This window comes from Nerophis lumbriciformis, linkage group LG27 (assembly GCF_033978685.3).
Source record: "Nerophis lumbriciformis linkage group LG27, RoL_Nlum_v2.1, whole genome shotgun sequence".
NCBI lineage: Eukaryota > Metazoa > Chordata > Actinopteri > Syngnathiformes > Syngnathidae > Nerophis > Nerophis lumbriciformis.
In genome coordinates, this window is record NC_084574.2 from 3,942,240 (window position 1) to 3,957,524 (window position 15,285).

At 37.7% G+C, this 15,285-nt stretch overlaps 1 protein-coding gene across 1 annotated transcript in view; it reads right to left on the reverse strand.

The window, feature by feature from the left end:
- tbck (TBC1 domain containing kinase) overlaps nt 1–15,285 on the reverse strand; it is an 86,333-nt gene that overhangs the window by 6,666 nt on the left and 64,382 nt on the right. The window contains exons 21-24 of the mRNA XM_061923011.2: nt 13,253–13,289; nt 10,188–10,349; nt 4,234–4,394; nt 724–884 (exon numbers count right to left, since the gene is read on the reverse strand). Of these exons, the coding sequence (XP_061778995.1) occupies nt 724–884; nt 4,234–4,394; nt 10,188–10,349; nt 13,253–13,289 (521 nt within the window). The remainder of the gene's footprint in view (nt 1–723; nt 885–4,233; nt 4,395–10,187; nt 10,350–13,252; nt 13,290–15,285) is intronic.

Consider the following 15,285-nt stretch of genomic DNA (forward strand, 5'->3'; position numbering starts at 1 on the left):
AAACTGTGTTTAGATAATTGATACTTCAAACTTGCATAAATAAATCTTAAGGAATATAACATAACTTGGCTTCTGAGAGCTTCAAAATGTGATGAATAAAATGCTAAAGTTGTTGATAAACAAGCAATTATTTTTAATAATTAAATATGGTCATTTTAAATGAATTATTATGATCATTTAATTATTAATTATTTCCAATATGTTTATTTTAATGTATAATTCTATGGCTGGATGTAATAAGGAGTCAGAAAAAATACAAATAAAAATACAATTAATTTTGATGTTTTTAGCAAAATATAGTAAAAATGTATTTAGTTTTTTTTTTTAAATTAATAAATATATTTATTTTTAAGGTAAGATAAACATAATAATACAATTTATCTCTAGTCTGGATGATTTAGTTCTTGTCACCCTGTGGTCCTCCCGTCATAAAAAAAAAGGCTGTCCTCACTCAGGTCCACATAAAGCTGGAGGGGGCGTGGCCTCTAGCTCCAGCTGAAAATCGGGAGATTTTCGGGAGAATATTTGTCCCGGGAGGTTTTCGGGAGAGGCGCTGAATTTCGGGAGTCTCCCGGAAAATTCGGGAGGGTTGGCAAGTATGTCATAAGAAGAAACCAAAGAAGTCTTCTGGCACCTGTTTTAGTTTGCACACGCCCCTTTTCTGATGATGGAATCTGTGGAGTAAACTGATTACATTTCACAACCGCCCGATAGTGAGGATACTCCTCCACGCTGCGGATGTCAACAGCAATAATTCTTGGCTTGCTGCCTTTGGTCCTGTTGCTTCCGGAGAACGACATGTCGCACAGGTCGATGAAGTCCTCTGCCGAGATGCGAGGGGACACTTCAGCTTTCAGGTCCAACAGCGCCAGAGGCTCCCGAGACTGTACGAGAAAACAGATCGATTGAAGACCTCCTCAGATTCTGAATAACGTTAAAAAAAGAATTGAAAGACTACACTGCAAAAATTGAAATCTAAGTAAGATTGAATATGTCAAATAAGGGTGATATTTGCTTATTTTCTGTCTGATAAGATCATTCTTCTCACTAAGCAGATTTTATGTTAGAGTGTTTTACTTGTTTTAAGGGTTTTGCTCCTAAATGATCTCAGTAAGATATTACAGCTTGTTGCTGAGATTTGATGACCTATATTGAGTAAAACATGCTTGAAACTAGAATATCAAGTGTTGCAAAGCTGTGTCATCAACACTCACAAGTATAAAACTGCTTTTTTAAAGTAATAATTTCTTATTTTAAGCATGGGAAAAAAAAATCATGATGCCGAGCGCATATCATTATGTCAAGATAATGGCACTAGCATTTACTTCATTTAAGAATATTTTTCAACATATTGAGCAAAAAGGTCTTTTTTTTTTCTACCAAGAAAAGTGCACTTGTTATTAGTGAGAATATACTTATTTTAAGCTATTTTTGGGTTCATTGAGGTTAGCTAATTTTACTTGTTTTGGAAAGTCTTGACAAGCCAAATTTTCTTGTTCTATTGGCAGATAATTTTGCTTAGTTCAAATAAAATACCCCTCATTTTTGTATTTTTAGGGACCGCAATGTCCCTTTGGGACAGAGGACCCTATTGTATTTTGTGCGTTTTATTATTATTATTATTCCGCCGCCTCTTTGAGCTCTAATTTGTCCCCCTTAACATGCTTCAAAACTCACCATATTTGACACACACATCAGGACTGACGAAAATTGCCATATAATAAAAAAACAAACCCCAAAACTCAAAATTGCGCTCTAGCGCCCCCTAGGAAAAAACACAGACAAAACAGCTTATAACTTCCGGTAGGAATGTTGTAGAGACATGAAACAAAAACCTCTATGTAGATCTGACTTACACCTAGATTTCATACATTGATATCCTTCAGCAAAAATCAACTGGAAGTTGGCAATTCCCCCTTCAAAACAACATTTTAATAAAAACAGTCACTTTTGCCTCTTTGAGCTGTAATTTGACCCTCTTAACATGCTTTAAAACTCACCAAACTGGACACACACATCAGGACTGGCAAAAACTGCGATCTAATAAAAAACCCAACTCCAAAACTCAAAATTGCACTCTAGCGCGCCCTAGGAAGAAAACACAGACACAACTGCTCCTAGGAAGAAAACTCAGACACTGCCTGTAACTTCCAGTAGGAATGTCTTAGAGACATGAACCAAAAACCTCTATGTAGGTCTCACTTAGACCTACATTTCATATATTGACAACCCCCAGCAAAAATCAACAGGAAGTTTGCAATTCCCCCTTCAAAACAAAAGTTTTGTAAAAACCGGTCACCTTTTTTCAAACAGTATCTCCTCTGAGCGCGTTTGTCGTGTCGGCTTCAAACTAGCACAGGAGAGAGATTGAACCCTTCTGATTAAAAGTTGACCAAAGAGTTTTAATTACTGTTTCGGTTTGGATTTTATGTGCCGTCAAAGTCGGTCCCGTCCATCGCTGCTTGCAGCTTTAATTTTCTCTTGTTTTTGAACACTGACTTCTTGCAGTGTAGATAGATGGATCGATAGATAGATAGATAGTAGAGATGCGCGGTTTGCGGACACAACCGCGGAGTCCGCGGATTATCCGCGGGTCGGGCGGTTGAAATAAAAAAAAATTAGATTTTATCCGCGGGTCGGGTCGGGCGGTTGAAATAAAAAAAAAATTAGATTTTATCCGCGGGTCAGGTCGGGCGGTTGAAATAAAAAAAAATTAGATTTTATCCGCGGGTCGGGTCGGGCGGTTGAAATTAAAAAAAAAATTAGATTTTATCCGCGGGTCGGGTCGGGCGGATGAAATTAAAAAAAATTAGGTTTTATCCGCGGGTCAGGTCGGGCGGTTGAAATAAAAAAAAATTAGATTTTAAATAGATTCAGGCGGGTGGCAGTTAAACCAATTCGGAAATATATATACATAGTTAAATGTTGTTAAATGTTAAATGTAGTTACCCACATACGAAAAACGAGCAGCACTCTTTGAAACAGGCAATTATTTATCATCAGGCACCTGCAGCACGCCACAATAGAAGAAGAAAAAAAAAAAAAGAGATGGCAACGCCGGCAGCAAACGTGGTACGCGACAAACTAAAAAAGGGAATACTAAAGACCAGGAGAAAAAAAGGCCAGAAAAGTTCAGCGTGGACTCGTTTTTATGAGGTTGTAAATCAGGATGATAGTAATGCTGGCTACGTGATTTGCAAGAGCTGCGACGCTGTTTATGTCTACGACAGTCACAAAACCGGGACATCTAACATGGTGCATCACATTTGTGCAAAACCCCGAACCTCCACAAACACCCTGAGCATGAGCAGTTTCGTCCGCCGTGATCCCAGAAGAGTGCCACAGGATGTTAAAACAAGATAGAACGCAGCTGCCTGCAGCAGTTTGAGTGGAGGTGCGCTCAGCGCGGCTCCCAGATGATTGCGCACTGGTGTGCGTCTGGGCCGTGACAGCGTGGCACGCATTGAATGTCTCTGCTACATTGGATCAGTCTCCTTTCTTTAACAGGCAAAAGCTTTATAACCTCACTAATGCCTTGCATCGTCTATATTAGATATATAACAACGGGCGGGTGGCGGATGGCGGGCGGGTGCGGTTTTGATTAAATGTTAGTTCGGGTGGATGGCGGATGGTTGACGACTTTTGTGATGCGGTTACGGATGAAATAATTGCTTATCCGCGCATCTCTAATAGATAGATAGATAGATAGATACATAGATAGTACTTTATTGATTCCGTCAGGAGTGTTTCCTCAGGGAAATTATAATTCCAGCAGCAGTGTACAGAATTGAGATTGCATTTAAAAAGTAAAAAGTAATCAAGCAAATATCATCCTTATTTGAGATATTTAATCTTACTTAGATTTCAGTTTTTGCAGTGTATCTATCTATCTATCTATCTATCTATCTATCTATCTATCTATCTATCTATCTATCTATCTATTCTCTATCTATCTATCTATTTAAAGAAAATAGCCCCAGGACTACTGTTTTCATGTATGACAAAATCATTTTAAATTACCATTTTGGCAAAAAAATTTTTTTTAAATAAATCTGGGATTCCCTAAACAAAGACAACAACTTTTACTCGCAGGAAGTTCGAGGTGGTTTCTCAAGAAAAAAACCCCACTAGCTTTTCTCTTACCCACTCACATAACAATCAACTGCATTTATTGCATCCAAAATGTTTGCCAAATCTATAATTTTCTGGTGACCGCTATGTTGTTATACTCACAAGGTCCGTCTTGGGGAAATCCTGGTAGTCGGACGAGTAGTACGTGACGTTTTTCTCACCGGACACCTTCTGAAGCTGCGCGTGTTGTCTGAATGTGGCGCTTTTTGGTGTATAGGAGAATAGGTTGATAGAGTCACGAACGCAGCGCTCAATGTCAATTTCTGGTAGGTATGGGGGGGCGGAGGGGAGGGGAACAGATAATTTAAACAAACAACAAAACATCAGTTACAAAAATTAGTTCACCCCATTGTTTTTACATTATTGTCATCTGTGTTTTTGTGTAAGTTAACCCTGCTAGTCTCGAACCACTGCACACTATACAGCAGGGGTGCTCATTACGTCGATCGCGAGCTACCGGTCGATCGTGGAGGGTGTGTCAGTCGATCACCAGCCAGGCATTAAAAAAAATAGTCCTAAAAATGAGCGATCATAAATCTTCACTATGACGTCACTTTCGTCACTTGATTGACATTCACGGCACCCGAGGGTCTTCTGAGATGACGCTGGCTGCTGCCAGCTCATTAAAATTACCGACTGGAAGGCGAGAAACACTTTATTTCAACAGACTCTGGCGCCGTACCTGTCGTCAAAACTCCAAAGACCGACTGCACAGTTGCACAATAAAAGCTCTGCTTCATCCTGCCTGCGCTACCAAAATAAGAGTCTCAGAAAGCTGCCGTGCACAAGCTAGCAAGCTACGGAGTTTGCCGACAATGTATTTCTTGTAAAGTGTATACAAAGGAGTACGGAAGCTGGATAAATAAGATGCCAAAAACCAACCACTTTCATGTGGTATTGGACAGAAAGGAGGACTTTTTTTCTCCTCCATTCGAAAATGCAGACCTTATCAGCACCACCGTCTGATTCCTATCAATGCAAGTCATCAGAATCAGGTAATACACCAATTTATATTCTTGTCTTCATGAAAGAAAGGAATCTATATGCGTTAAACATGATTGTATTATCATTAAACACCTTTTACTTATTAACAATATTAACCATATGTGTTAAACATGCTTGTATTATCTTTAAACACCTTTAACTTGTTAACAATATTAACTATATGTGTTAAACATGCTTGTATTATCTTTAAACACCTTTAACTTCTTAACAATATTAACTATATGTGTTAAACATGCTTGTATTATCATTAAACACCTTTAACTTATTAACAATATTAACTATATGTGTTAAACATGCTTGCATTATCTTTAAACACCTTTAACTTGTTAACAATATTAACTATATGTGTTAAACATGCTTGTATTATCATTAAACACCTTAAATTTATTAACATTAACTATGTGTTAAACATGCTTGTATTATCATTAAACACCTTTAACTTATTAACAATATTAACTATATGTGTTAAACATGCTTGTATTATCATTAAACACCTTTAACTTGTTAACAATATTAACTATATGTGTTAAACATGCTTGTATTATCTTTAAACACCTTTAACTTGTTAACAATATTAACTATATGTGTTAAACATGCTTGCATTATCATTAAACATCTTTAACTTGTTAACAATATTAACTATATGTGTTAAACATGCTTGTATTATTATTAAAAACCTTAAATTTACTAACAACATTAACTATATGTGTTAAACATGCTTGTATTATCATTAAACACCTTAAATTTATTAACAACATTAACTATATGTGTTAAACATGCTTGTATTATCATTAAACACCTTTAACTTATTAACAATATTAACCATATGTGTTAAACATGCTTGTATTATCTTTAAACACCTTTAACTTGTTAACAATATTAATTATATGTGTTAAACATGCTTGTATTATCTTTAACCACCTTTAACTTGTTAACAATATTAACTATATGTGTTAAACATGCTTGTATTATCTTTAACCACCTTTAAGTTGTTAACAATATTAACTATATGTGTTAAACATGCTTGTTTTATCTTTAACCACCTTTAAGTTGTTAACAATATTAACTATTTGTGTTAAACATGCTTGTATTATTTTTAACCACCTTTAACTTGTTAGCAATATTAACTATATGTGTTAAACATGCTTGCATTATCTTTAAACACCTTTAACTTGTTAACAATACTAACTATATGTGTTAAACATGCTTGTATTATCTTTAAACACCTTTAACTTGTTAACAATATTAACTATATGTGTTAAACATGCTTGTTTTATCTTTAACCACCTTTAAGTTGTTAACAATATTAACTATATGTGTTAAACATTCTTGTATTATTTTTAACCACCTTTAACTTGCTAACAATATTAACTATATGTGTTAAACATGCTTGCATTATCTTTAAACACCTTTAACTTGTTAACAATATTAACTATATGTATTAAACATACTTGTATTATCATTAAACACCTTTAATGTATTAACAATATTAACTATATGTGTTAAACATGCTTGCATGATCATTAAACACCTTTAACTTGTTAACAAAAACATATATTTCATAAATAAGTAAATATAAATGATATATATGAATGAGGTAGATCCCCACGACTTGATCAATTGAAAAGTAGCTCGCCTGCAGAAAAAGTGTGAGCACCCCTGAAGTAACCTATAAGCAAGATGACCATGATGACCATTCAGTTGCTTAATAACTTGGACTTGGTTGCTAACTGTAAGCATTTTCAGGGCTATTTGACATCCTGGGGCAGGCCTGGGCAATTATTTTACTCGGGGGGCAAGATTTAGATAAAAAAAAGTGTGTCTGGGGGCCGGTATATCTATTTTTAGGAACACTAATACAAAACCGCACAATAATGATTGAAAGCTAAAAACGTTATGACAGACCGCCTTAAAAAACGGAATGGAATTTGACATTTTTTTACTGAATGAGACACCCAGAATGTACATGAAAATAAAGAATGTGGGATTTACAATATCAACTATGAAGGATAAAACACTGAATATTGACAAAATATTTTACAATCAACCGAAACACAACCAAAATGCAACAAACATAGTGAAATATGAACGCGAAGGGTTCTGAGATATCTCATAGTGACCAAACTAACTAATTAGATGATAATAGTAACTAATTCGATGACCATAGTAACTAATTAGATGACCATAGTAACTGGTATATCATGCAGATTCCAACCATTGAAAGACTTAGTATAGTTCAGGGGTCGGCAACCTTTACCAGTCAAAGAGCCATTTTGACCAGTTTCACAAATTAAAGAAAACAATAGGAGCCACAAAATTTTTTTGAAATTTAAAATGAAATAACATTGCATATAAAGTTTTTTTTTTGCTTTGTGCTATGTATAAACCAGGGGCCTGCTCAGCCACACGTTGTATGGGGCTTCCGCTTGCTCACGTAGGTGACAGCAAGGCATACTTGGTCAACAACCACACAGGTTACACTGACGGTGGCGGTATAAAAAAAACTTTAACACTCTTACTAATAATGCGCCACACTGTGAACCCACACCAAACAAGAACGACAAACACATTTCGGGAGAACATCTGCACCGTAACACAACATCAACACAACAGAACAAATACCCAGAATCCCATTCAGCCCTAACTCTTCCGGGCTACATTATACACCCCCGCTACCAAACCCCGCCCACCTCAACCGACGCACAGGGGGGGGGGTTTGGGGTGGGGGGGGGGTTTGGTGGTAGCAGGGGTGTATAATGTATCCCGGAAGAGTCAGGGCTGCTTGGGATTCTGGGTATTTGTACTGTTGTGTTTATGTTGTGTTAAGGTGCAGATGTTCTCCCGAAATGTGTTTGTCATCCTTGTTTGGTTTTGGTTCAAAGTGTGGCGCATTATTAGTAAGAGTGTTAAAGTTGTTTTATATGGTCACCGTCAGTGTAACCTGTGTGGCTGTTGACCAAGTATGCCTTGCTGTCACGTACGTGTGCAAGCAGGAGATGCATACTGTATAACAAGGGGTAGGGCTGGCACGCTGTTAATACAGATTGTAGAGGGCGCCAAATGCTGTACCATCATGGCACGCCCTTATTATAACTGTAAGAGTGAAAATCGGAGAATATTAATCCCGGGAGTTTTCTGCGAGAGGCACTGAAATCCGGAAGTCTCCCGGGAAAATCGGGGGGGTCGGCAAGTAAGCTGCTGAGCCGCATCAGAGTGATCAAAGAGCCACATGCGGCTCCGGACCCGCGGGTTGCCGACCCCTGGTATAGTTGAAGACTTACGGTCATTAGAAAAAACATGACTGCACATCATAACGGCAGCTACACTTTACATCTTAAACATCTAAAACAATTATTTGGGAATGTCCAGCGGGCCAGATTGAAAAGCTCAACGGGCCTTAATTTGCCCAGGTCTGTCCTAGAGAATAATTCTACAATATTTGCATCTTTTAACAGTAGCGTTCGTACTAGGGATGTCGGCCGCCGATATTTGCCCAAAAATGCGTATCGGCAAGGCATGGGAAAATGCCGATCCAGATCCAGTTCAAAAAAAAACTCCGGTCCGTGTTTTCCAACGCACAGATTTAAATAATACATTCCACTTTTCTGCTGCTCCCTATTTCCGTTCTGCATTTTCCAGCACACCTTCAACACATCCACATGTCTGTGGATTCTCACGCAGTTGCTTTTAGCTGCTGGCATTACACGACAGGCTCTTCTCACTCTTTCCTGTGTCTCCCTCTTACAGACAGCAAGCGCACCTTCTTACACACGTCATACGTCACATACGTATACGTCCTCTCCCAGCAGAGAGGTAGCAGCATGGCTAACGTTAGCTGTGATGCTAGCGCAGCCGTGTGACCAACGTTCTCTCAAACGTCCTCTGCGCACGGCAAATCTATGCCACGCACAAAATCAAAATAAAAAAATAAGCGCATAACAATTTTCGACACACGGACACGACAGCGAAAACAGTTTTCGTCATCATCGTTCAAATATTATAACGTCTGTCGAGACGCTTATCTCCATTCGGTGCCACACGTCCACACCATCAAAATGCCGAGGCAAAAATGTCCACATCAACACCGTATGAAAAAATTAGTGATTTTTTTAGTTGTGATTTCCTTCTCTGCATGAAAGTTTAAAAGTAGCATATATTAATGCAGTATGAAGAAGAATGTTTTAATGTAGACATGCAAGCCTTGAAAGAACATTTTGAAAATCAAGACTACATTTCCTGCAAATGGGTGCATTTCTACCCTATATTTTAACTTTAGATTTATTCTCATATCAAACTCTTTTGGCTGTCTTTTTGACACTTACATCCCTCCACACCCTGGATTATAAATAATGTAAATAATTCAATGTGATTAACTTGTGTGATGACTGTATTATGATGATAGTATATATCTGATAGTATATATCTGTATCATGAATCAATTTAAGTGGACCCCGACTTAAACAAGTTGAAAAACTTATTGGGGTGTTACCATTTAGTGGTCAATTGTACGGAATATGTACTTCACTGTGCAACCTACTAATAAAAGTCTCAATCAATCAATCAAATCACATAGAATCATCATACTGCTGTGATTATATGCATCAAGTGTTCATTCAAGGCTAAGGCAAAATATAGAGATATATATCGTGTATCGCAATATGGCCTTAAAATATCGCAATATTAAAAAAAGGCCATATCGCCCAGCCCTAGTTTCAATGATGCCATTTCTGTTTGTCATGTATCATTTTGTCTATTTTGTGTTTATCCTTGAATAAACAGGTCAGTTTCTTGTTACCAACCATTGTGTATTATTCAAACTCCCCTAATTCAGCTGGCTAGTTGTTATCAAGAGTACTAAAACCCTTTTCAACATGATTCTGACAACTAAGTAGGCTAAATAACTTTAAACTTTAATACATGCTCGGATAGGCCAGTATCGGTCAGTATCGGTATCGGATCGGAAGTGCAAAAACAATATCGGTATCGGATCGGAAGTGCAAAAACCTGGATCGGGACATCCCTAGTTCGTACATCAGGTATATTTGAGTTACCTGGCAGGTCAGAGAACAGCAGGATGCACTCGTTAAAGCCATTAGCCAGGAGGCGGTCCCTGAGCTGCTTCAGTATGGCTACACCGATGCAGAAGGGGAAAGAAGAATTGCCCAGCAGCAGCGTGTCCCACAGGTGGAAGATCTTGTGCAGCGGAAACACGTCTGCAGGGAGGATTTTAGCAGAACGATTCAAAGAGACGCAGACGCAGCATGAGCATACCTGCCAACTTTTGAAATCAGAAAAACCTAGTAGCCAGGGTCCAGGCGCCGCAGGCCCCGGTAGGTCCAGGACAAAGTCCTGGTGGGGGGTTCAGGCTTCGCCCCCCCGACGCAAAATGATTATTAGCATTCAGACAGGTTAAAATGTTGCTAAAACCATCACTTTTCTATCAGTCACAGTGACTTTTCAAAACAAAAATATTACAGCAAAAATCATATGGGTTGATTGACATGTTTATTCTGTAAGATAACTTCAATAGTTTGAAATTATTTTGACAGTTAATGCCAGTTATCCTGTCAACCTTTCACAAGACTTCAATTTGTTCATTGAAAGTATAAACAGTACAAACACTTTTTACAGTAAACAAATGGTAAAACAGTACTAAACAATTCCATTAAAAATTATTAACTTTCTGTCCAAGCTTGTATAATCTACTGCCTTGTTCAATTGTAAAAAATATTCTGTGCCTAAAATTCACATTTCTATCACAATTATCATACTGTAAACATGGTAAGCTAACTTCATTAAAATTAATAGTCCTGTCAATAGCATGGAATTACAATTCAAATGTAGTTTTTTTGTAAGCCTTTCAAAAGAATTCAAAATTTGAAAAATTAATGAAAATTAATTTAAGCCATCAGACACTTGAAAAGTGGCACATCACATCTCTAATGTAATCATTTGAACTTTTCAACAGAAATAGCACTGCAAAAATATTAAGGACATACTTCTGTATTTTGGTAGTTATGCTGTCAACATTTAACAAGATTTCTTCAACTTGGACTTGAAAGCATAAATAGTATAAACACTTTTAACAGTATAACAGTACTAAACAATTCCAATAGATAACATTGGTGTCATTACCTTTTTGTGGCTAAAATCCAAAGTTTTACTTTTACATCGCTAATTCCTCCGTGTCCGATCGAAAAAATCTTGTCTGCACAAGGTGCAATTCGCGTAGTTTTCACCCTTTTTGGAACGGATAATTATACCCGGATAGGCTTTTGAATATTCTTCACGGAATGACTGCAGTTTTCTTTTCGGTTTAAGACTCGTTTGCGATTTTTCTCCGGCTGATTCCATGATCGTTCGCTCGTTTGGAAACAATGGCAACTGGTGCCTCGTGCTCAGAGGTGGGTAGTAACGCGCTACATTTACTCCGTTACATCTACTTGAGTAACTTTTGGGATAAATTGTACTTCTAAGAGTAGTTTTAATGCAACATACTTTTACTTTTGCTTGAGTATATTTACAGAGAAGAAACGCTACTTTTACTCCGCTACTTTTATCTACATTCAGCTCGCTACTCGCTACTAATTTTTATCGATCTGTTAATGCACGCTTTGTTTGTTTTGATCTGTCAGACAGATCTTCAAAGTGCCTGCGTTTCAACAAATACAGTCACTGGTGACGTTTGTCTCCGTTCCACCAATCAAATGCAGTCATTGGTGACGTTGGACCAATCAAACAGAGCCATGCGGTCACATGACCTGACTTAAACAAGTTGAAAAACTTACCATTTAGTGGTCAATTGTACGTAATATGTACTGTACTGTGCAATCTACTAATAAAAGTTTCAATCAATCGATCAAAAGTGTGAAGGAAAAATGACACTTTCGGTCAAAAGCCCAAAGACTCACCGCACAGTTCCTGTCTTCACAATAAAAGTGCCGTTTCTGTCTCGCCTGCGCTTACTAAATAAGAGTCTCCAAAAGCCAGCGCACACAAGCTAGCAAGCTACGGAGTTTGCCGCCAATGTATTTCTTGTAAAGTGTATAAAAACGAATATGGAAGCTGGACAAATAAGAAGCCAAAAACCAACCACTTTCATGTGGTATTAGACAGAAAGGAGGAACTTTTTTTCTCCTCCATTTGAAAATGTGGACCTTATCAGCACTACTGTCTTGATTACAATCAATGCAAGTCATCAGAATCAGGTAATACACCAACTTATATTCTTGTCTTCATGAAAGAAAGGAATCTATATGTGTTAAACATGCATGTATATTCATTAAAACACCTTTAACATGTAAACAAAAACAGCAAAATAAATACATATAACTGATATACTGTATATATCAATGCATGTATATATATATATATATATATATATATATATATATATATATATATATATATATATATATATATATATATATATATATGTGTGTGTGTGTATATTACTCATCAGTTACTCAGTACTTGAGTAGTTTTTTCACAACATACTTTTTACTTTTACTCAAGTAATTATTTGGGTGACTACTCCTTACTTTTACTTGAGTAATACATCTCTAAAGTAACAGTACTCTTACTTGAGTACAATTTCTGGCTACTCTACCCACCTCTGCTCGTGCTTGGCAGCGGTGCTATAAATAGCCTCGCGCATGGCATTCGGAATGGCTCGATAGGAAGTTACGGGAAGCAGTGTCGATTGTCATTGTTGTTACGCTATTTCGTGAATAAAACTTAAAAAAAAAAAAAAAAAATTTAATTAATGAAAAATCGTATTTTTTATCACTGCAACCGTAACCCGGAATAGGTTGATGAAAACCGTACTAATTACGGGAAAACCGGAGTAGTTGGCAGGTATGCATGAGTGACAACAGTGTGGGACATAACGGAGACGCTTTGTAAATAAAAAGGCATGAATAACTATGTGATTGAAACACTGGCTGGAGCGTGGTTGTGTTTGCAGAAAAAAAATGTGCGGTGGAAAGGTTGCTTGCGGGGATGTTTCATGAGCAAGGAGAATATTTAACATGCCTCTTAGTTAGAGCGATCTACTTAGTGCTGTGATTACTGCCACATCAAATCCACACGGAGACATGAGAGAGCTTGAACTCACGTGTGAACATGGTCAGGAACCAGGGAATGGCGTAGAGCTGTAGGGGAGGAGGGGAGACAGCATTTTAGAGATAAGGTAGTATTTGTTTGTCACAAAATGAGCACAAAGAATAGTCTTCGTCAGAGATTTAACACTTGGATGTGAGCCCTGCAGGAAGAGACCGCAACAAAGGGGCTGACTGTGATTATGACTCACAATTAATCTCATTATAGCCAATTTGTGATCTCCCAATCACCCCTTGAGGCAGGGGTGCTCATTACGTCGATCGCGAGCTACCGGTCGATCTCGGAGGGTGTGTCGGTCGATCACCAGCCAGGCATTAAAAAAATAGTCCTAAAAATGAGCGATCATAAATCTTCTAAGGCTGAAACGACGCGTCGACGTAGTCGACGTCATCGGTTACGTAAATACGTCGACGCCGTTTTTGTGCGTCGGCGCGTCGCATATTTACGTCACACTACTTTACTGTCATGGCAGAGCGCAAAGCAGACGATGCGAGCGAGGGGAAAAAAGCACGCCAAAAGTCGTCAAAAGTGTGGGAGTATTTCAATAAACGGCCTAATGTTGTTGTATGCACACTGTGTCGAGCGGAAATGGCCTATCATAGCAGCACAACGGCTATGAACGAACATTTGAAAAGAAAACCCCCGACAGCGTTCTTGCCATCACCATCAACAAGTCAATCGTCCGCGTGCGTATACGTTGTCATTATTACACAAAAACATGAATGTGTCATTTGTATCTGCGTTGTAAATTCATAAACTAAAGCACCGTTTCGCTCTGAGAGGCGCGTTTGGCGTGCCTGTTCAGTGTTTACAAAGACGCGCTCCTCTTTAACGCTGTGGAGAGGCGGCGAGCGAGCGGCGAGGCGGGGCGCGCCGGGAGCGACGCCGCAATCGTGCCCGGGTGCGCGATCCGCGCAGTTGGAAGAGAAAAGACTTTGTGTAAAATTAAAAGATTGTAAACCTGGCAAAGCCGTCTGGCGTTCAGTCTGTCGGTCCTGAAAGAACCCCACGGCACAAGACGTGTCACAAACGCTAACGTTAATTAGTTGTGCAAATACCTTTTACAACATTAACAGTTACATATACTATGTACAAACCAACAATTAACTTTCACTTTAATCATACTATCATTGTTGTGTTATTAAGCAAAATAAGCAATACTTTTACTTTTGTTGAAATGTTTACACTGTACACTTTTTTGTATTGGATGTTTAGCTTTATTTTTGCACATTTTAGCAAATAAGCAATACTTTTACTTTTGTTGAAATGTTTACACTTGTTACAGAATATTTCCGTTTTGCACTTTTTTGTATTGGATGTTTATCTTTATTTTTGCACATTTTAAAGCAAAATAAGCAATACTTTTAATTTTGAAATGCTTATACTATTCCAGAATATTAAGATTTGCACTGGATGTTTACTTTTATATTTGCACATTAAAAAGCAAATAAGCTACTTTTAATTTTGTTAAATGTTAAAAGTTTTAAATGTTTACATTGTTACAGTATATTTTGTCATGTTGTTGTCAATGTTGACTGAGTGGCCATACTTTTTTTTTTGTAAATAAAAGCCATGCCTTTTGAAAAAACTGGCCTACATTTATTTTTTCCTCTTCATTTTAAATATAAAAAAAAATCGGTAAAAGGAAAAATAATCTATAGATTAATCGAAAAAAATAATCTATAGATTAACCGATTAATCGAAAAAATAATCTATAGATTAATCGATAGAAAAATAATCGTTAGCTGCAGCCCTAAAATCTTCACTATGACGTCACTTTCGTCACTTGATTGACATTCACGGCACCCGAGGGTCTTCTGAGATGACGCTGGCTGCTGCCAGCTCATTAAAATGACCGACTGGAAGGCGAGAAACACTTTATTTCAACAGACTCTGGCGCCGTACCTGTCGTCAAAACTCCAAAGACCGACTGCACAGTTGCACAATAAAAGCGCTACTTCATCCTGCCTGCGCTACCAAAATAAGAGTCTCAGAAAGCTGGCGTGCACAAGCTAGCAAGCTACGGAG